The sequence below is a fragment of the Apostichopus japonicus genome, chromosome 17 (genome assembly GCF_037975245.1).
Source record: "Apostichopus japonicus isolate 1M-3 chromosome 17, ASM3797524v1, whole genome shotgun sequence".
NCBI lineage: Eukaryota > Metazoa > Echinodermata > Holothuroidea > Aspidochirotida > Stichopodidae > Apostichopus > Apostichopus japonicus.
In genome coordinates, this window is record NC_092577.1 from 14,323,189 (window position 1) to 14,346,282 (window position 23,094).

Consider the following 23,094-nt stretch of genomic DNA (forward strand, 5'->3'; position numbering starts at 1 on the left):
AAAAAATAAGTCAAAGAAAATACAAATAATTTTGTCTGTAGTTGATGAAGACGTTATTTCTATTATTATTAAAGTTTTGTTATGTAACAGAGAAATGCATAAAGCAATATTCATTTCTTTGTGTACAGAAGTGTTGATCAGGATACCGTACGCTGATCAATAGCTTGATCAATATCTAAAATAATTATCCTGGTCATATAAATAAGAAAAAATTGGGATATTTTTGGGGTCCTGAAGCAGAAACTGTTTGTCTGCCATGAATGGCACCATCAGAATTACCAATTTTCAGCATGACTTTTTACCAAAAAATAGCCAAAACTACCGAATTTGTGTTATATAGGTTTGTGTGATTATTAAAACGTAGAGCAAAATATAAGTCGAGCCATTTTTAAACATAGAGGAAAACAACAAATGGTTGACATTAATAAAGTAACAATTATTACAATATAGCAAGTTGTATTATCATTCCTACTCAGTATGTATGTTGTATCTTTTACCGTTGTATTTATAACTATATATGTACTTTAACATAATATTATCATTAATGTTACCATCAATATCGTTATGCTCTAATTTCACGTTGTTATACACATAGGCGTAAGAGACCAAGATTGGGGGGGGGGGGGAGGGGGGCTGTAACGACTTGCCCGAAAAATATAACCCAAATTTTTCGCGCGCTCCGAGCGCGTCTAACATGTTAATGTGCATATCAAATAGGGCACGCATCGGTTATTACATCGCATCCCAATAACATACAATCATTTTCCGTGTTATTACCCTCCCATATTGGTTACCATTATTGGGGAAGTCGTTACAATAATAATGATCATAATAATTTAAGTTTAACCATTGTTCAACATGTTGCAAATTCATTTTCTTTCAGTAGGTGCCCGAAAAATACTCAGCATATTGCCCGAATTTGCACAAATATTTTGGGTTGGGGGGGGCTGCAGCCCCCAGCCCCCTTCGCCTATGGTTATATAAGCCTATAACATGATTTTACAGGTCAATTCTAACAATATGTAATTTCATATAGAGATAGCGTATGTATATATTATATATATGATCAAAATACAAGAATCATCTAATTTCATAACACTTGCATAAAGAAAAAAAATGCTTTGACGACAAACCGATTTTCTTTTCTTGTCTTGTTTTTATTCTTTAACATGACGTCATTTTGTATCATTATAAACATATAGTTATGCTACTACATGGTAATATTTACGGCTAACACATACCGTAGGTGATATTCAATCATAGGGCCTATAGTGATGCATCAATGCACTGGCTGCATACATTATGTTTTGTGTATAAATATATTAGTACGAGTCATTTTGGCCTATGATCATGGCTGGCTGAGTAAATATTCTCCTTGTATAGCCTAACTACAATAGTGTGAATGAGTATAGTGTTATCAGCTCCCTTTTCTCATTGTGTACGATACAACACAATACACACAGATGTAGGCCTATATCGATACACTTATACATACGACAATGCAACAACTATTTCATGAAACCAAAACTATTTACAACACTATACACTTACAATATCAGTCAAACAGGCATTGTCTATGTATGGTAGCGATCCATACAATGGTACTTAAAACTACTAAAACAGAAATTCGCATCCATGGTTACAGAGCTATTACCTTTGAAATTAACTGTAACCCACTTGTTTGGAGGTTGTAAAGTTAAATATAATAGTAATTACAAAATTGAAAAGGCAATTGCACTCACATCAGCGGTTAGGTCATTGACGTGACACATCTCCCTGAGAAATTGTAATGAAACTTTATCGATAATATTATCTGCCTGGCAGACGCAAAGATGACCACTTGTTGAAAAGAAAGATGGCTTTTAGCTGAAATTTTCAGGGGCGGTTGTTCAATCTTATGATCTCAGTTAGGAGTTTATGTTATCCACTGGAAGGCCAGCTTAGATGGAACGACCTTTGTGTACCCCAACTAGATAAAAAAAAAATAAACTCCACGGTGAGCTTGTTTTACTCTATAGGCAAAGCATCCCATCTTAGTACGCCATCTTTATCCTCCTCAACAATCAAGCGATTTTACAAAGGCATCTTAGTTGAGACAATCTCCCTGACCTGTAAAAATGAAAAATATTAAAATATTATATAATCTGCGTCACAATCTTTACATTACAATCATTGAGTGGGATCATATGAGACGCGGAGGTGGGTATGAGAAGGAGGGCGATGGGGGGGGGGGGGCGGGTAGTGGCTCTTCTACAAATTATGCCACTTCCAATCCATGAAGAGTGGAGAACGATTTCCACTGCCGTCTTTCTTTTCATTCATTTTTATTGCCAAGAATAAGTGTTACACCGAGTATCAACATATATATACAGTACCGTACTACACACATAATTTATAAACCTAAACTTTAACCAGAGACCTGTTTCGATGTATTAGCAGACAGCATGTACATTACCGTACTACACACATAGCTTACGAAACCTCGAATATAACCAGAGGCCTGTTTCGATGTGTTAGCAGACAACATGTGCAGTACCGTACTACACACATAATTTATGAAACCTAAACTATAAACAGAGACCTGTTTCGATCTGTTAGCAGACAAACATATACAGTACCGTTTTACACACATAACTTACGAAACCTCAAAAATAACCAGAGACCTGTTTCGATCTGTTAGCAGACAACACATACAGTACCGTACAACACACATAATTTATGAAACCTAAACTATAAACAGAGACCTGTTTCGATATGTTAGCAGACAACACACACAGTACCGTACCACACACATAATTGATGAAACCTCAAATATAACCAGAGACCTGTTTCGATCTGTTAGCAGACACACATATACAGTACCATACTAGACACATAACTTACGAAACCTTAAATATTACCAGAGACCTGTTTCGATCCTACCAATGAGTCTTGTTCAAATTCAAATGGTGATGGAAGTACCAGATTATCGGTGTACTTTGACAGGGTGTCATGAATAAGAAAACTAAAATGTTACGAATTTAACTACAAGAATGTCAAGATTACATTGTAAGAAAGCAAACGTTTACCTTGAAATGTTAACGCTACTGTCCGGGTTGTCGTTTAACGTATATAACTCATGGGATACAGTAGCAGGACGAAACGTATTTAGTTGCCATATATCGGTCATGCATTCCCCCTACATGCACCTCTTCTGCAAGAAAACACCGTCACTTCAAAATCTGTTACGCAAAATGACAAAGAAAATAAGAAGCTAAAGAATAGAACAAAGAGAAACAGTGAATTATTAACCAAAGTATGCCCTCCAAACCATTTCCTAGATGTATATCAAGTTGCGTGTAAAATACGGGAATCATAGGCGCGGATCCAGGGGGCTATGGGGTGTACCTACCACCCACCCACCCCCTTCTTAAAACCATACACATTCATTACAAATAATTCTTTTCACAAATGTGCGTGTATAACCCTCAATGATAGCCGTAATATGCCTCCGAAATAATCCATTTCACGTGTAAAACTGCAGTTGGTTTCAACGAGTCCTCGGGCAAACCCCTCCCCCTCCCCCCCACCCCCTTCTTAAAACTCCTGTATCTGGTCCTGAATTCACTTGGTTTGCAGAGGTTTCTGTCTCCATCAGACAAACAAACAACACATTCTTTTTATGACTTTTGTCTTGTTGCGAATAATAGGAACGAAAAAGTTGATCAGATCTTATTTCTGAAAAGCCACATGAAAGGTTGTCTTTATATAGCCCCACTAGGAATTTGTATAGGGAAACATTGTCACATTACATAACATGTTCATGTTAATTAAAATAAAGGCCTATCGAAATATATATCGCATGCAGATAAATTTGTTACTTTAAAGAAAACACTATAACTATACTCCCCCACTTCCCCCCCCCCCAATAAAAATAATTATAAGAGTTATATTTGTTTTCACAAACACTCTTACGATAACATGCAACGTTAGACTCAGTATATAGTAAGCCTAAGCATAGAAAAATGTCGGTATATTGAAAGAGCAATTGAAAAACATATCATGAATGCACCAACTGTTCTAAAAGACATTTGTAAATTATTAAAAATGTGTATTTCACGAAAGTCGTGTCGTAATGTCTACCAAAATAGTCAAAAATCGCAGAATAACCAAATCACATTAGATATGTCGGATAAGACAATTAGACGAACACTCCTTGTATCACCCTCCTGGCAAAAACAGGAAATAATTTAACGTTCGATTATTTCCTTCTTTTAACGTGGGTATCTGGGAGTCGTGCATATGGGAGTGGATATATGTGAGTCGATAATGTACGGATGTGCCGCAACTGCATGGACGTATGCATATTCATTGTTATTGCTATTAAGGCCAGCGAATTGGGACAATTTCCTAATGCTAATACCTGTCTAAATTGCACATCAATATCATGCTCTCGAAGCACTGGTATTGACAGTATAAACAGTTCCTAACCTTGATCTGATAGAAACATGATATTCATACTGCTCGTACTGACAATACGAGTGCTCTGAAGCGGGGCATGACACTACAGTATAGAAAACATTGCGATTAAGGCTCAAGGCTCATCGCGGGCTCCGAACTGACATCGGGGAGGGGGGGGGGTATGTCGCGGACTGTTGACCAGTTGTGTAGTTTTGGAACGACAATGCAAAGTATCATTGCGTTGTTGAAGATGAGCTTAGGTGGGTGGGGTGGAGAGGTTGGAATGGGTTAAATATTTTATTCTGGGTCTAGAGGCAAATCATAAATGATTTCTATCTGGTGGGACCTATTCAGAAGAAAATTTGTCTTGCATTGGCAGTTCTTTACTCTGTGGAAAGTACCTTTGCATTTAATATTGTTTTTGTGTGGTTCCAAACCGGTTTTGAGTGGTACCTTGCATATTTAATCTGGTTCAATGTTACGCTAACGGGCATTTGGGCCATATTTGGGGCGTCTGGCGGGCCCTTAGCAGCAGAAAATTTGTCTGGCATGGGCCATTCAGTACTTTGTGGCATTCATGCATTAAGTTGACATTGGTTTCAAGTGGTACCTCGTTCGTTTGATCAAGTGCATTTTTATGGGCCCTTTTGGGGCGTCTGGCGGGCCCTTTGTAGCAGAAAATTTGTCTGGCATGATGATTTCCATAGTCTGTAAGATCAACCCGAACATTCCAAACCGGTTTTGAGTGGTACCTTGCATATTTAATCTGGGTCAATGCTACGCTAATGGGCATTTTGGGCCATATTTGGGGGCGTCTGGCGGGCCCTCAGCAGCAGAAAATTTGTCTGGCATAGGCCATTCAGTACTCTGTGGCATTCATGCATTAAGTTGACAATGGTTTCAAGTGGTACCTCGTTCGTTTGATCAGATGCATTTTTTTAGGGGCCCATCTTGGGCGTCTGGCGGGCCCTTTGCAGCAGAAAATTTGTCTGGCATGGGCCATTCAGTACTATGTGGCATTCATGCATTAAGTTGACATTGGTTTCAAGTGGTACCTCGTTCGTTTGATCAGATGCATTTTTGGGCCCCCTTTAACCGGCCCCAGGGGCCACATGCAGCAGAGCGACCACGGCAGACATCCACTTTTGGATATACTGGGTTTTTCCACAAATGTTCCAATACTCAGATATTGGTACCTCGTTCGTTTGATCAAAGTGCACTGGGCTGCCGGTCTAATATTGAAGACATGAAGGTCAGATACTCCAACTCTATTTTTGGGTTTTGCCTGTAAAGCTGAATACATGATAAGCAAATAGTACCTTAGGACCCTGATTTGGTACCGGATGGACCCAGAATTCAACTTGGACAAAAAATGCATACAAAAATATGTTCTATAAACATCTAAAATTTATGTTGAAATAGAAAATTTAACTATGACTAATATACCTCTATGATATTTTATAGGTGAATTGTTATAACAATAGTTTGCGAATATCACAAAAAAAGTATTACATACTTCAAAAGATCAAGCGTTTTCCACAACCTGGAAAGGAAATAATAACAAAAAACAGGCAAGTTTTGTTTCAATTATAATAGAAAATTATGAAAACAAACAAAAATTATCAACTGATTTTCATATAAAATCGGAAAAAAAGGAGAAATAAAAGTTAATAAGAAATTTGTTGTTTTGCGTTACACGAAATTATTAAATATAACTTTTTTTTTTAATTTTAAAAGTTTGTCCTGACTTTCGTTATTCTACCAGAGAGTTGAAAATATGATTCTGCTCTTTTATATTCATTTCAGCTTTTGATATTTCATTAATTTATATTTTATCATTGATTATTTACAAAACTGTTTCATAAAAAAGCTATACAAGTTATATATATAATTTGTACGAAGAAAGAAAATAATGCTGTTATCAAAAGATAAAGGTCTTGATTATAATAAAAAATCACAATACCACAATTGCGATCCAACAATATAGTGAAAAACATTTTGTGTTTTTTCTTTGGCACAACAGCAATTTAACATATTTATATAGTATTTCTTAACATTTATTTCAGATTTTAGGCTTTTAATTACTTTCATTTATCTATACCATGATTAATGGCATACGTGTCATATAACTTTAAAAAAAAACAAATAACCGTTAGATTAGAAAACTGGAAATAATTTGAGAAATGGTCTTTAGATTTGATAAACTTGTTGACCTCACGGAGAAGCGGCTGCTTTGGATCGTTCGATTAATAATACTATACATTATATTACTCTATAAAGTAATATGTAACATTCATAGAACATGATACGGAAGTGTGCAACATTAACCAACATACTTGAACATTATATAACAGTATACAACATTGTATCACAATAATGATATGATACAACACTGTACTGCACTGATATTAAATAAATTCATTTCTCTCAACAACGTAATGATAAATGGCAGATGTTGTTAAAAAGGTAATCGATTCACGGATGGTAAGGATATGTCCATGTACACGTTTTGTTTTTTATTAGCGACTCTCCAATTATTCCTTTCTTCTATAAGATATTAAACTGGGAGAGAATTATTTTAAAAATTAATTAAGCTACTAGGAAAATTCCCCACTGGATCCCTCTCCTAGTTCCTCACCCCTCCCGCTACCCTAATTAACTTAAAATGTATCCGTTAAAGTTGCTTATATTCGTTTGCAGTCACAGAAATCAATTTAGTAAAAAACTTTCCAGAGATTTATAACAATGATAAATACTTTGTCATTCTTTAGCATTTACAATGAGATGTGCTTTTAAGTGGTCTTTATGGGCCACCGTAGAAAAACTGGCTGATGACCATGATGTACGTTTGCAGACTGACATAATTCCTACAATCAATTGACATTGTACACACTTTAAAGGGTGTGAAGACTCGCGCAAAAAGAAACGTCTAATGCCGGTAATCTGACCTAGTTTCGAATGAGGTGTAACAGAAGTGTAAGACACCACCATCGATCCCGCAAAATACACACACAGCTTGGTAATTAGACACTAGTGTACAGTCAGTACATACAGCTGCGGTCAATACCCATGCGTAGCACAGTGTATAAACGATACAGCGATGGACATCTCATGTCCAGCTAAAGATAACAAGGTATCACGTTTCATTATTGTCTGCATTTTGTAGCGACACGAACAAAACGTCACTTGCAAGCAACAGAAAGTTAACTGTTTCAGAGGGCCGCACGCGGTTTGGGACGAGTCTTCAATGCCTTTAAGATGTGCCCTATGTGTGCAAGGTGGGGGACGGAAGTGTATCGGTTAAATTCCTTTAAATACGTACATCTGTGTGATTCGAGATTAAGCATTTGTTGAGACAATACAATATCAAATCGACAATACTTGATCAAAGCTTTGCGTGATGTGAGACGTTACCATGGATACACACCTGACCCATTTAAACAGTCTGTAACTGGCCGTTTGCGAGTTTCTCTTGATTTTCATCGTTGTCGTCTGCCGTGTCGTCTGCTTTGATTGGTTTGTACAGGTAGAGTGCCATGGCATAGAAACCAATTGCCATTATAACCATACACTCGCTGAACATGAATATCCTGCGTGATAACTTGCTGACGTCATATAACCAACAAGAACCGTGTTCATTACCATTTTCATCAGTTTGCCATACTACGCATGCGCTATCAAAAATGGCGCCAAAGATAATAGGTGACGGAAACGAACCGAACACTTTAGCCAATACATTGGCTAATCCTAAACAGAAAGACCGTTGGCTTTCAGGTACACATCTGCAATAAGATAGAAACAGATAAACAAGTAAATAAATAGAAAATATTGCAGAATTACTGAACGAAGCACCTAAGACTGAAACTTTTGGCAACTTAAGGGTGATGAAGCAAATAAAAAACGGTAATAAGTGTGATATCCTGAGACTTTTAATCACACAGTTTCATTCCCTGTAACTTGAAGCTATAGACAAGTAAATTTGAAAAGTAGTTGGTAACTACAGCAGTGGCAGCGGCGAAGGTTTTGCGGGGATGGTGTGGCAGGGATGTTGTGGCAGGAATGGTGCTGCAAATACCACAGAGAATGGTGTCGGGGATAGTGTAGCGGGCATGTCGCGGAGATGTTGTGGCGGGGATGTTGCGGCGGGGATGGTGCCACATAGATGCCACAGTTACCACAGGGATGGTGCCTGGGATGGTGTGGCAGGAATGGTGTGGAGGGGAGAGGGCAGGAAGGAAAGCCCAAATGATCAGTCATGTATTTGTACCAACGATTTTTAAAGTGATTTTCCCAATGAACATTAAATTGTGTTAGTAGGATTCCAACTCCTTGAATACAGTGAGCTCGACACAGCTTGGAACGGGATGGAGGGACGGGGGGGGGGGGTTGGAGGAGTGAAGAAAGTTTTCCCACTCATTCCCTCTGGCAGCGGAGGCCTCATAATAACTGGTTCGATTGTTACCTGATAGTAACTTGTAATGAAGATATAGCTGGCAAAAATCCCACAAATACGACGAGAAACAGGCCTATGATGAAGACGATTAATTGAGGACACGTCTCCGGCTGGCAGTTGCCCTTGAGAATCACATCGTCACCTGAGATGCAGGAACATCCTCCGTAGGTCTGTTGAGAAGAAACAATAATCCATTTTGAAGAAAACCAAATAGTATTTTACATGAGAGCTTGCAGTACGAGTACAAAAAAAATTGAGTACAAGTAGAATTACCCTTGGTATGAGTACTAACAGGGATGAGCCTGGGGTAAAAAAAAAATAACGGAATTTTGAAAAAAAATTGCGGTATAGGCTCCAGTTTGCATATGCTACAGTGTGTTAGGATAATAGTTTTTGTCCCCGATGTAGAAAAGAAATCACGGATATTCCGCGAATTCGCGGAAAAAGCTGATGCCTGGTACTAATCGGACTGGTACTCTGAGTACAATATCTGTGTACCAGTAGAATTCCCCTTGATATGAGTACCAACCAGACTGGTACTTCGAGTACAACAGATGAGTAAAAGTAGAATTCCCCACGGTATGAGTACCAGTACGGAGTACAAGGTTCCTAGCTCGGATAAGAGTACTTAATGTTGTACTAGAGTCTATATCTAGATTCCAAAATGCCCCTAATACGAGTATTAATCCATCAGTGGGTTTTCGAGTATACAGAGAGTGTGTACCAGAATGTGGGTACGAGTAAGGACCTATTTCAAATCTGCTATAAATGTGTAGGGAATAGGTAGATTCTTTGTATCCATACATCGTTTCATGTTGATATAATATAAAAACTTTTACAAGCAATACCTCCAAACACATACGTTCCACTTTATACAGAAAACAATGCAAAACTACTTCTATCACATATCGTTAATTCACACTTCATTCAGTATGAATTTATCGTTTAAAAAGAGTGAATTTAACATTTCTTTAGTGTGGAATGAAAAAAATTAAAGAAGTTTGGCCCTTCAGCGCTTCCGTAGATCCCCCTTTCGATGGCGTGACTGTAATTTTTAGTTTCGGTGATGGATTTGGCCTGACGGCCAGTCTCCTGAGATCCGCTCGCTTAGTATGGTCAAATAGTTCAGTAAGGAAGCTATGAACAGAGTTATCGCATTTCAGAGCGGTAAACATTACACGTAATATTAATGATGGCTTTTATCTCCTAGCAACTCAACCTAGAAAACATCCTTTAAAGTCTCGAAGTGTTCTATAAACTGTCCTTACGTTGTTTTCAAATTCATATTTACAACCAGCGTGACATGGACTGAAATATTCTATTTGCTGGTCACGTGCACAGACCGGGTTATGAAGCAGAGTCGTACAGGAGCAATCGTCAAAACATCCTGCTTCTGTTCTGAGGAGACAAAAATTTAGAAAAGGACAAAACCTCAGTTTTCACATTAAGGCTATCGAACCTCAAATATATAGCAAACGTACCAATACAACCCATCCCACCCCACTCCACCTCTAAATATTTTAGCATAGTACGTCTCAACCCATGGTGCACCAAGTTCAATATTTCTAAAATGCCTTTAAGTACCCCCTTGCATTCGAATTGTTTTCAATATTGGTATTTTATATCAACATCCGCCAAACACCCAAATAATTATTATAACTGAAAACATGCAAAAACAAATCAACTTCAGGTAGTCCATTAAGAGACTTAGAGACGAAAAGATGAACTTCCCAGGCGGATGTATGCTACTCTTATCTTGGTACGACACCAACGGACCCTCCTTCAATCTCCATACCCCCAACTCTACAAACTGATAAAAGGTGGCGCACTTACAGTTTACCTTTCACAGGGTCTAATATCCCCGCCATTTGACTGCCTTCACATCGTAACAGGAATGTATTCAGTAGTAATGCGGACACAACTGTTGAAGATATACAGAATAATAGCTTACTGCGGATATTCCATTGGTATCTCTTGACGAGCCATCCACCAATAACACTGCCGCCACTTCCCCCAGCAACTACCGAAGCTCCTGTTGAAGAAAAATTTACGTAAAATGACAGGTCAAATTGTCGCAGTTATTTTATGGCCTCTTACATATAACGCAAGTTATACCCGTGAGTTTATGACGTAATGCAGTGATCTAAGTCAGTGACTAGTCTTGAGTCAGACCCGAGTCCCGATTTTTGGGTGTCTTTGTATACAAAAGGTTCGAGTACAAGATTGTAATGTCCAAATGAGGGCGGTATAAAGGTGACACCTGTTTGTCATCGAAATACGTACACGTGTTTCACATATAATAATTATATGCATTCGGCCTTCCTTACTTCAGCCAATTTCCAGCTGCTTTGATTGTCCGATTTAATGAGGTATTGTATGGCTATGCATCAGTAACACAGAATAATTCAAACTGTCACAGGTTCGAGGTCACGAGTACAATTTGATAAAACAGTTGTTAGAATTAATCACTAAGAATTACTAACAGCACTGTGACTCATGCAGTGGAAAAGATATATTAGAATATTCACAATGAGGTCCTGAATAATCCTTACAGTTGCATTTTAGACGCTCGATATGACTCGACCCACATTGCTCACTGCGATTCGAAGTGAGTCGGACCTACACATAATCAGGGACTCGGAATGACTCGGACCTACACATAATCAGGAACACGGAATGACTCGGACCTACACATAATCAGGGACTCGAAGTGACTCGGAGCTACATAATCAGGGACTCGAGGTGACTAGGACAATCATAATCAGGGACTCGGGAGTGACTCGGACCTACATAATCAGGGACTCGGGCGTGACCAGGACCTACATAATCAGGGAATCGGCAGTGATCTCGGACCTACACATAATCAGGTACTCGAGGTGAATCGGACCTACATAATCAGGGACTCGAAGTGAATCGAACCCACATAACCAGGGACTCGAAGTTACTCGTACCTACATAACCAGGGACTCGAAGTGAATCGGACCTACATAATCAGGGACTCAAAGTGACTCGGACCTACATTACCAGGGACTCGAAGTGACTCGGACTAACAAAGCCTATTCAAATTAATATATATGTCGATTTAGATAGGTGTAGGAATGAATGGGGGACGGCATGTGAATGTTGACATTGACAACAGAATGCATGTTGAAATGGACCTGTCCAGTGGCTGATCCAGTATTGTATAAGGGGGGGGGGGGAGGGTATTGTTCTAGGGTATAGTTGCATGAAACCTACTCTCCAATTTGAGAGGTTTTGAAGCATGTTTCATCCTCCCAATCACCATCCCCATCCCTACACCAAAATGATATCTTAGACCTGAAACGGTGCACTCAGCGACCTATCACAAATAGACCATTGCATAGTGTAGTAAAACACTTATATTATTATTTGTATATACCCCACACCCCTCTGATCTTAGGGAGGTGTATATTACCCCCACACCCGTGTATCCTAGCCTCCTATCTTACCTACGATGGTTGCCGAAAAGGAGGCGGTTTGTCCAAAATGAGTCTCGACCAACTTTGGTAGATATGCAGCATAGCCCATCGTTACCATAGCACTACAGACTGAAACCGCATTGAGAGACATAAGTGTCGGGTTTCTGAGCAGAAATTTCAGAGCTGTAAGAAAATCCTTTGGTTTCTTTCCAAAGTCAGCACGTGTTGATATGACGTCATGTCCACTTTTCTCGTGAACCTCAGGTCTTTTCTGTAGACGTCTTTCCGCCGCACCTTTGAAAGTCAAATGAGATTAATTGATGAAGGAGAAGGAGAAGGAGAAGGAGAAGGAGAAGGAGAAGGAGAAGGAGAAGGAGAAGGAGAAGGAGAAGGAGAAGGAGAAGGAGAAGGAGAAGGAGAAGGAGAAGGAGAAGAACCATGCATATGAAACTGTTGTATGTGTTTTCTAGTTTTAGGGTGGTGGGGAAGGGGAATGCAGTTGCATTTGTCAATTTACGGAGTGTTAGCTCAGTAGTTAACGCCGGTGCCTTTCAATCATAAGGTCCCCGGTTCGAGTCACTCTAAGATTAATGTATGTCGTCCAGTTACAGAGTTGTTGACAATTAACAATTCATAATCATGGACGTTAAATATGAATGTAAGAGACGGACTTCGGACAGCTTGCGGCTTTGATAAGCCAATGAGGCTTCTTCGCGAGTTCCTGCTTGCAGGAGGATCTAATATACATACATACAATTCGAGCAAAGCAAGGATACTATATTGTTGTATTTATCGAACTATATTACTGCTGTACAAATGTAATATTGATTTTGAAGGAATTGATTTTGCAGGTACATGGAGCGATTGAACAACGGCAGCTTGCTTTCACACAACAACATATAATAACGGAAAATCTTAAGGAAACCCCATGTCTACTGTTCCCCGTTCCTCCCTTCCACTTCCATTTTAGTCAACCCCCATTTCTCCTCCTCCACCCTTCCACCCTTCTCCCTCTCCGCCCATTTCTGACCACCCCCCCCCCTCCCACTCTGCTTTCATTTCTCCCCAGGTAAAAATAGTATCACCACGTATCTTCTCTTACCAGGCAGTTCCTTCGGAAAAATCGACAGAAAGGCCGCGGTCAGTAGAGCCAGTGGTGAAGCTATTACCATTCCGAACCACCAAGCACCGACCCAGGCTGGATCTTCAGGTGTTATCGTGACCTCCGAGGCCACCCGAACATCCGTGTACACATTTAATAGGAAACCGCCTGCGATGTAACCTACGGCTGGTCCCAGTGTTGCTACTGCGTAAAATATTCCGAGATATAAACTTGACCGATGGACGCCGACGTTTTCGTCGAGATAGGCAATTCCCAGAGTGTAGAGAGGTGCTGAACCTATACCAAACAATACTTGAGCTATCACGAAGAAATACAAGTAGCCTGGTTCGTCTTGGTCTCTGTCAGGTAGATTACCCTGGTCGGTGGTAGCATTACCTGAATCAGAATACGTCCTAATAGCCAATTCGTCTGATTTGCATAAATGTGAATAGCCATCGGTTTCGACGTACTGGTAATAACCCGACGCGAAATGTGGCAGAGAGAACAGTGCAGAACCAATCGCGTAGAGTACCATGCCTCCGGCGACCCATCTTGCCTTGTGGCCACGCCCACCGAAGTAAGCAACGAAAAGATTCACGAAGACTCCCGAAAAGAAATATAGGCTGACTATAATGCCGGATTGTGTACTGCTAAGTTCAAATCGGCGCTCGATAGACGTCACGCTGGTGTTGACAAACCCATCAGTGACTACACCCTTTAAGAAATGAGAAAAGATCATCCATAAATATAGTGGAACTATGCCAATCCGTTCATATTAAAATGAATAATACCCACCCAACCCGCCCCCCCTCCTCCAGAGAGGGGATGGCGAATTATGGAACAAGTTAAATTAAACTTACTAAGCATACATGATTTGAATTACGTAGCAAATATGAAAGTATTTGTTACAAACAGGGAGGTAACAATTAGCCTTATTTTTTTTTTGTCGCGTACTTGCTATTTACCTTATTTACCTTATTTACTTAGATACATTGCACATCCAAACGTCATCGTCGTCGTCATCATTATTATTATTAGAAGTAGTAGTAGTATCAGCGGTAGTAGTAGTAGTAGTAGCAGCAGTAGTAGTAATAGTAGTAGTAGCAGGACTAGTAGTAGTAGTAGCAGTAGTAGTAGTATTAATATTAGTAGTAGTAGTAATTGTAGTATTATTATTATTTTTATTATTATTAGTAGTAGTAGTAGTAGTAGCAGTACTAGTAGTAGTACTAGTAGCAGTATTAGTAGTGGTATTAGTAGTGGTAGCAGAAGTAGCAGTAGTAGCAGTAGTAGCAGTAGAAGTAGTAGTAGTAGTAGTAGTAGTAGAAGCAGTAGTAGTAGTAGTATCAGCAGTAGAAGCAGTAGTAGTAGTAGTAATAGTAGTAGTAGCAGTAGTAGCAGTAGCAGTTGTAGTAATAGTAGTAGTTGTAGTAGAAGTAGTAGTAGTAGGCCCTAGTAGTAGTAGTAGCAGTAGTAGTAGTAGTAGTGGTGGTAGTGGTAGTAATAGTATAGTAGTAGTAGCAGTAGTAGTAGCAGTAGCAGTAGCAGTAGTAGTAGCAGTAGTAGTAGTAGAAGTAGTTGTAGAAGCAGTAGTAGTAGCAGTAGTGGCAGTAGTGGCAGTAGTGGTAGTAGTGGTAGTAGTGGTAATAGCCGTAATAGTGGTAGTAGTGATAGTAGTAGTAGTAGTAGTAGTAGTAGTGGTGGTAGTGGTAGTAATAGTATAGTAGTAGTAGTAGCAGTAGTAGTAGCAGTAGCAGTAGTAGTAGCAGTAGTAGTAGTAGAAGCAGTAGTAGAAGCATTAGTAGTAGCAGTAGTGGCAGTAGTGGCAGTAGTGGCAGCAGTGGCAGTAGTGGCAGTAGTGGCATTTGTGGCAGTAGTGGCAGTAGTGGCAGTAGTGGCAGTAGTGGCAGTAGTGGCCGTAGTGGTAGTAGTGGTAATAGCCGTAATAGTGGTAGTAGCGGTAGTAGCGGTAATAGTGGTAGTAGTGGTAGTAGCGGTAATAGTGGTAGTAGTGGTAATAGTAGTAGTAGTAGTTGTAGTAGTGGCGGTAGTAGTAGTAGCAGGAGTAGTCGTAGTAGTATGTGACATATTTAACCTTTCATAACGACGTACCCAAGCACCTAAAAGCATCTTAATTATTCCATACAGGATCTATCACAGTGTTGACGTCCTGCAAGTTTCCACTATGTATACAAATGGAAGTATGTACACATGGTAAACCTTATACAAACTGCAACAAGGTCATATAACAAAGCCATCGCGATAAGCTAATAATGTACAGCCTTTATTTGATTTATTTCGCACCAAAATACAATAGACAATACAAGACACATGGTGTAGGGATAACACAGAAGAGTCTGTCCAGCAGACTTATTCCCACTGTGGTCCCTGAACCTTAGTCAATTGTTCTATATAACTATGTTTATTATTGTCACTATAGAACAAGCAAACCCCTAAACGGTTTTCTTCTCAAACAAAGTTATCGTATTTGTTATCAGTCCATTGTTTGTTATGTAGATTCTAAACGATAATCTAAAAGCTAATTGGCTCATTGTAAACGTCGAAATGTTGGAAACATAGCTGTCACAACCGAAGTTAACAAAACACCTTGTCTGTTCGGCTATAGGGATAGACTTTGCAACGTCTCTTTATGCAACTTCTGTTCCCTGTGAGAACTTACAGTAACACGTCTATTCGTATTTTCCACCCGGGGAGCTGTTCCAGCTTTATGCTCTTACCAATTGGCTGTTCCACCCCCCCCCCCTTTCTTGTTTATTTGTAGAGTGAGTAAGCAAAGCGCAAAACGCGAAACGCGAAAAGGGCAAGTTTAACGTAAGTTTAGACAACGGAAGGATTAGACATCAACGTGAGTTCGAGCAACAACGTGGTAAAACAGCAGCAACAACTTTAGTTTAGACAACAACATACTTAGTTTAGACAACGAAATAAGTTTTCCCTAATCGCGTTCCATACTCGACAAGCTCTCCGCGTAGCCGGAAGGTTGTATAGAGGGATTGTAATTCAGTTAACAGATTCAACACAGTCTAGCCTACCAAAATCTGACATGCAGTTCTTTAGTTTTTAGTTATGACAACTTTGTAATATGATGTGACAGACTGAGACAATATTCTTTAATCAATATTGTTTGCAAAGAGCACCATTTGTTTATAATATCCCAAATAATTTTGCTATGTACATTACGTATGAACAAAGTTTATTCTAACTGGAAGGAAGTAGTGACCAATCTGTTGGTAAAAGTAAGCAATCCATTTAATGTAACAGGAAAATGTATGGTTAAGCAATCATATTTTTGCTACAATAAGCTCAGTAAAATTGAGATCATTGAGTTAACCTGTTTAGAAAGCTAACCATTGCCGGAAATCGGTTTTTACCTCTACTACCAAACTACTAAATGGCTCTTACTCACTATACGGTAACTATACGTTCATATTATAATACTAATGGAAGCCATATGTTGAGTAAGCCTGTTTTTTATGTCTTGGTCATTGGTGACGTCTAATTACCATTTGCTCTTCACCAACGTCGAACGATACCAGCTAAGAACTTATTAAGGGGTATCTACATACCGATATGAGAGTCATTAGAGCTGTACTTTTTGAGTTGGTTGTTTACAAGGTTTCAGAGTTTGCCTACCATTGACCTCATGTGACCTTGACCTTTCCCAATAAACGAACTTATACAAGTTACTATACTTAAATCTACAACGCCAAGTTTGAAGTTTATACAATATATGAATGGTGTGACATATCCGCGCGCGTATATGGAACGCCATTTTAACATTTATTCAATAATTACAGAAATGAATTAGAGATATCTGAAAATGGATTAGAGATATCTGGAAAGGAATTAGAGATATCTGTAAATATTGAATAAATGTTAAAATGGCGTTCAATTTTGGATATCTTGAATTCAATTTGAGATATCTTTAATTATGTATTTCTTGATATCTTAAAATCAATTTGAGATATCTTAAATAAAATTCAAGATATCGAAAATGCAATTTCGGATATCTCAAATTGAATTGAAGATATCTTCAATAATTAGAGATATCTTTAATTTAATTCGAGATATCTGAAATTAATTGAAGATTCTCTAATTACTGAATAAATTTTAACATGGCGTTCTATACGCGCGCGCACACGCACAAATACATACATCACTTACCACGAATTATCATTGCATCTAGACTCCTTTCACTTTCGACAATCTATACCAGGGTTGTCCAACCTTTTGCAGAGGAGGGCCACATGGAATGATTATGATGAAGGAAGGGGCTGAATGAACCCTACGCTCGATTTTTCGCCCGAAGCCCAAGGCAACAAAATGTGAGCACTGCGCGCGGAGCGCACTGATTTATTTTCCTTCCTGATAAAACAGATGAATAAAGTCCAGCCGCTCCCCCCCCCCCCCCCTTTGGACCCAGAAGGTTCGAAAGATTGATTATATAGCTTCAAATTGTTATCAATAAATCTGCTCACTAAAATTTCGCACCGTAGAGCATCTCTGGCGGGCCGGACGCAACCCTGCGGCGGGCCGGGTTGTTGCCCGCGGGCCGTAGGTTGGACAACCCTGATCTATACTAATAGATGGGAACTAAGAAGATTAGAGGCCTTATGACGTCATCTATTGATAAAATGTCAGCACCCGGAAACTACGCTAACTGCTGAAGATAATATTTTTAGCGTTTTGTGGTGCATCTGTTTCATACAGACACCATTATCACACTAGGGAGGAAATCTAGAATACAGTTGGGTTTGCTTGTACGCATGTAAGCACTCTTACCTGTACAAAGGAGGCATGACACATGGCTAGTAACAACCAAGCTGGTTTGTGGAAAAACCCACATTTCTGATCTGTACGAACGGGCGTCTCTGTTACATCAACTTGTGACGTCACAGCTGCATCAAACGTCGTTCCCTTATCGTCATTTTGGTCGTCGTCACTCGTAGACGGGACGACAGTGTAACGAACTGGCGTCGTCATCTCTCTATCTGAAGCAGAAAGAAAAGAAAAAGGTAAAATACAGCGATTGAAAGAAAATTGTCTCTCAGGGAGGATACGTCAAGTTTCTCAGTTTGAGTACCATATACACTGAATGAATGCAGGTAAGGCATAAGACCCTCGGATTCCAAACGTTCCCTAATCTGCTTTAGTTTATGAGATTTTACTATAATTGTACTACTTTATTTCCACAACTTCAGATACAATATAATATTACAGTGCCATGACAACGTGCTTGGCAGAGAGTGTGATTTAGTCTACTTAGTTAATGGTGTGTATATAAGTAGCCTAAGTGTTGGCCCAGTGAACCGAGTTAACATCCTGCAAATTAGTCTGGTATCAGGAATCAGGTTGATGTTTTACTAATCACACGTAGGCTACAGTTTCCGATTTAAATGTGTCAACCTTTTCTCCCCTTTTTAGCCGAACACCTATTGCACCATTGTTCAGAATTATGCACTACTCGCTGGATATCATATCATTAAGGATATAGCTTTTCATCGGTTAGATAGTATATCAAATTTAACGAAATTAGTACTTATTAGAACTATTTTCTTAAATAACATATCATTATTTCATAAGAAACTGCGATGCTATAGAACCGCGATCCTAGATACCAGTACAGCTAAAAAAATGCGTCAAGAAGGCAACTAACCCTGGCCTCTATCCTTCAGGCGCCCATCTGCACCTACACCCCCTCCCCCACCATCCCCTCCACCCCACACACAAACATACACACACTCCCACCCTCTTCTCCCAACGTTCTTTTGCTTCGCTAACAAACTTGGATCTGTAGCATAAAACCGATTGTTACATGATCACGTTTTCATGAAAATGAAAAAAAATGACTTGTCATTTACAACTGTTCTGTTTATAACTGCCATGCACACTTTCCCAAACAGCTAAGAAAGATGTTAATCCATTCGGGAAATATTACAGAGGTAGGGTATGTTCACAGACGACGATGAAAGCCTTGATTCATACATTTATCATGTGATACCATCGAACCATGCACATGCACTACAATTATTGATGATTTTTTTTTTTTTTTATTGGTTACAATGACTATTTTCTGAAATTAACTTGGGTTTCGCAAAATGCTAAACAAAATGCAGTCACATTATTATTTAACGATGTCATTGGTTTCAGGGTCAACGTTATTAACAGTATCCTTTGAAAAATTTGAGAAGAAAAACAAAAACAGAAAATATATTTCCGATCCCTGTGGCACTTTGATATCACATATTTCCAAAGTAACATGCTGCTCCCGGACATGGTATTTAAACTAGATTATATCTCCCAAGGGAGCAAGAATTTTCTAAGCTGCTTGGGGGTGGGGTGGGTGGGGGGGTGGGGCTGTTCACCAGAAAGTAATCTGTCATGTAAGCTTAAGTTAATTGTTGGATATTTTGACCCCTTTAAGATTAGCGTTCATGTGTACTATAGTCCGAGTCAATCCCACAGGACGTATATTTGAGAGTTGTCACATGAACGAACAAGCACAATGTCACATATACGCACAGCCGCCCGCCCACACAAACACACACAGATATTGGATAGCCGGGGTGTTTGTGTTCACACCAGTCGAATCACAACTGAGATGAGATTTGCACTATTTAGGCACAAATTTGACCTGGCTTCAAATTCTTTATTAAAGTTGGAAACGGTCGTATGTAAGCAACATCACTAAAATTCTGACTGACACAGCTAACTAACAAACTAGTAGTTGTACTCGTACTCAATGCGCTGTAATCTTACTCATGATGTTGTACTCGTATTAATGCTATTGTACTCCTACACATGCTATTTTACTAGTACTCATGATGTTGTACTCGTATTAATGCTATTGTACTCCTGCTATTTTACTTGTACTCAAGATGTTGTACTCGTATTAATGCTTTTGTACTCCTACACACGCTATTGTACTAGTACTCATGATGTTGTACTCGTAGTAATGCTATTGTACTCCTACACATGCTATTTTACTAGTACTCATGATGTTGTACTCTTATTAATGCTATTGTACTCCTACACACGCTATTTTACTAGTACTCATGATGTTGTACTCGTATTAATGCTATTGTACTCCTACACATGCTATTTTTTTAGTACTCATGATGATGTACTCGTGTTAATGCTATTGTACCCCGACAAATGCTATTTTACTAGTACTCATGATGTTGTACTCCTATTAATGCTATTGTACTCCTACAAATGCTATTTTACTAGTACTCATGATGTTGTACTCCTATTAATGCTATTGTACTCCTACAAATGCTATTTTACTAGTACTCATGATGTTGTACTCGTATTAATGCTATTGTACTCCTACACACGCTTTTTTACTAGTAATCATGATGTTGTACTCGTATTAATGCTACACCTACACACGCTATTTTACTAGTACTCAAAAATGTTGTGCTCGTATTAATGTTATTGTACCCCTACACATGCTATTTTACTAGTACTCAAGATGTTGTACTCTTATTAATGCTATTGTACTCCTACACATGCTATATTACTAGTACTCATGATGTTGTACTCGTATTTATGCTATTGTACTCCTATAAATGCTATTTTACTAGTACTCATGATGTTGTACTCGTATTAATGCTATTGTATTCCTATACACATGCTATTTTACTAGTAATCATGATGTTGTACTCGTATTAATGCTATTGTACTCCTACACATGCTATTTTACTAGTACTCATGATGTTGTACTCGTATTAATGCTATTGTGTTCCTATACACATGCTATTTTACTAGTACTCATGATGTTGTACTCGTATCATGCTATTGTACTCCAACAAATGCTATTTTACTAGTACTCATGATGTTGTAATGGTACTCAATGTGTTGTAATCTTACTCATGCTGTTGTACTCGTTTTAATGCTATTGTACTCCTATAAATGCTATTTTACTAGTACTCATGATGTTGCACTCGTTTTAATGCTATTGTACTCCTATAAATGCTATTTTACTAGTACTCATGCTGTTGTACTCGTACTACAAGTCTGCTACCTAGTTTGATACCTTCCCCCATTTCAAATGAACACATTTTCTCCAGCCCATGCCCTTACTTGCATCAGTGTTGGCACGCGGAGATGGGTCTACTGATGGTGAACATCACGTGATTTCACGGATATATATATATATATATATATATATATATATATATATATATATATATGGGGGGGTTTGGGGTGGGAAGGAGGGTAAAATTATAAATACCCACGTGGTCGTTGAATCAGACTTTCATGTTAGATTAGGTATATAATTAGAGTTAAAACAAAATGTTGTGCTAATAAGAAATAGCCTTGAATTTTCCACCCTCTCATCACTTTGACAATCCTAACTTGACGTAATAGGCATGCGACCAAACTAGCTTCGTATGACGAGTGTGACATGCATATCTGGTATATGCCCCAATTTGCACCAAGTTTTTACTTAATTTTAAAGTCTATGCCTTTATCTTAGTTTGCCTTAGATATTCTTATTAAGTCTGTGCTCGTAATAATACCAAAAGAAACGAAAAATAACTGATTTTCAACTTACGATGGGTTGCCGCTTTATCCTTCCTAAGATTTTATACGACTGAGTAGTAGATTCTTCAAATTCTTATTCCAGAATTGTCTCTCAATCGGAATGCTCTGTGTGTATTAACGTCACCGTTAGCACTCACGAAGAACGACGAACGTCAAACGACAAACTTTGTATAGGCTTTGTATACACACCTGTCAGGTAACTATAGTCTATTTAACATGTCGTGAGTTGCATAACAAACGCATTTTCGGATCCAGAGAAGAACAAAACTCTGCTTGGATGTCGACACTTTAGTCACTGTAATTTTACTTTCTGGGGCTTATTAGAATTGATCACCTTTAAATATGCTTTCTAGTCCGGTCGAGGACAACAGGGTCGATGAAAATCACCTTCTAAAGTTATCGACTGGAAGATTTTCACAGGAAGGAAATGAGTGGAACTGATCCTAAAAAAAAATATATTAAAAAAAAAATAACCTCGTGCTTCCAAACAATTCCAAATATAAGAAACATATTACGAACATCCCTGTAGATTGACTATTTGTTACCAAATAATTTCCGCGGATTGTAAAGGAAACGTGGAAGGATAACTTCACGTTTGTCTGATTCGACCGAAGCCATGCAGTTAACGTCCAAAATCAAGGCCATACAATAGGCTATAGGGTATATAGCTAGTTATTAAAGACATGTACAGTCAAGTGTGTTTTGATGTACTGTATGAGCATATGGATACATACAACACCTTACTGTGCGAAAAATTAAGATAACCTATAGTCATGTTATTAGTGAGTGTTTACCGTGCTATCCCGTTAAGTGGTGTCGCGATATAATCTAAAGCCTGTAGTTTGTATTTACTCTTCGTACACTGACGTTATCAATTGTCAACATAACCACGGTAGTTTGGATTTGACCTCGTCGAATCAGGTAGAATTACAGGAGCGTCAAATTGATACGATGGCTACGTGAAGTTACAATCCTTTTGGGGAGGTTACACAATTGATAATAACATCTTTCCGTATATAGAATTCATCATCACCCTCGGGGTATTCATAAATGATTTCTAAGCAATATGATCATAAAAATAATATGAC

At 38.7% G+C, this 23,094-nt stretch overlaps 1 protein-coding gene across 3 annotated transcripts; it reads right to left on the bottom strand.

The window, feature by feature from the left end:
* Positions 1-60: 60 nt before the first annotated feature.
* Positions 61-22,969, bottom strand: LOC139984364 (solute carrier organic anion transporter family member 4A1-like). Of its 3 annotated transcripts, none has more exons than XR_011799061.1 (11): positions 22,017-22,969; positions 18,239-18,447; positions 13,436-14,150; positions 12,364-12,627; positions 10,734-10,925; positions 10,162-10,286; positions 8,903-9,063; positions 7,868-8,222; positions 5,957-5,983; positions 3,069-3,221; positions 61-2,109 (listed from the first exon to the last, which is right to left on the bottom strand). XR_011799061.1 is itself a non-coding variant. In XM_071998252.1 (8 exons), exons 2-8 carry the CDS (start codon positions 18,437-18,439, stop codon positions 7,877-7,879), a joined length of 2,016 nt encoding a protein of 671 aa, XP_071854353.1. In that variant the 5' UTR covers positions 18,440-18,447; positions 22,017-22,962; the 3' UTR covers positions 6,065-7,876. The 3 variants fall into 3 exon arrangements, 1 of the variants encoding a protein (XP_071854353.1); XR_011799060.1 differs by having other exon boundaries at positions 10,162-10,291; positions 10,727-10,925; positions 22,017-22,963; XM_071998252.1 differs by lacking the exons at positions 61-2,109; positions 3,069-3,221; positions 5,957-5,983 and having other exon boundaries at positions 6,065-8,222; positions 10,162-10,291; positions 10,727-10,925; positions 22,017-22,962.
* Between the last annotated feature and the right edge of the window lie 125 nt (positions 22,970-23,094).

Bases quoted from the DNA above. Each gene is read 5' to 3' on its own strand.
- LOC139984364 (XM_071998252.1), bottom strand. From the start codon at position 18,439: ATGACGACGCCAGTTCGTTACACTGTCGTCCCGTCTACGAGTGACGAC. The intron at 9,064-10,161 runs GTAAGGACAGTT...TCTTCTCAACAG, and splicing joins AATATGAATTTGAAAACAAC to ACCTACGGAGGATGTTCCTG. The intron at 8,223-8,902 runs GTAACAATCGAA...ATCTTATTGCAG, and splicing joins TCATTACAAGTTACTATCAG to ATGTGTACCTGAAAGCCAAC.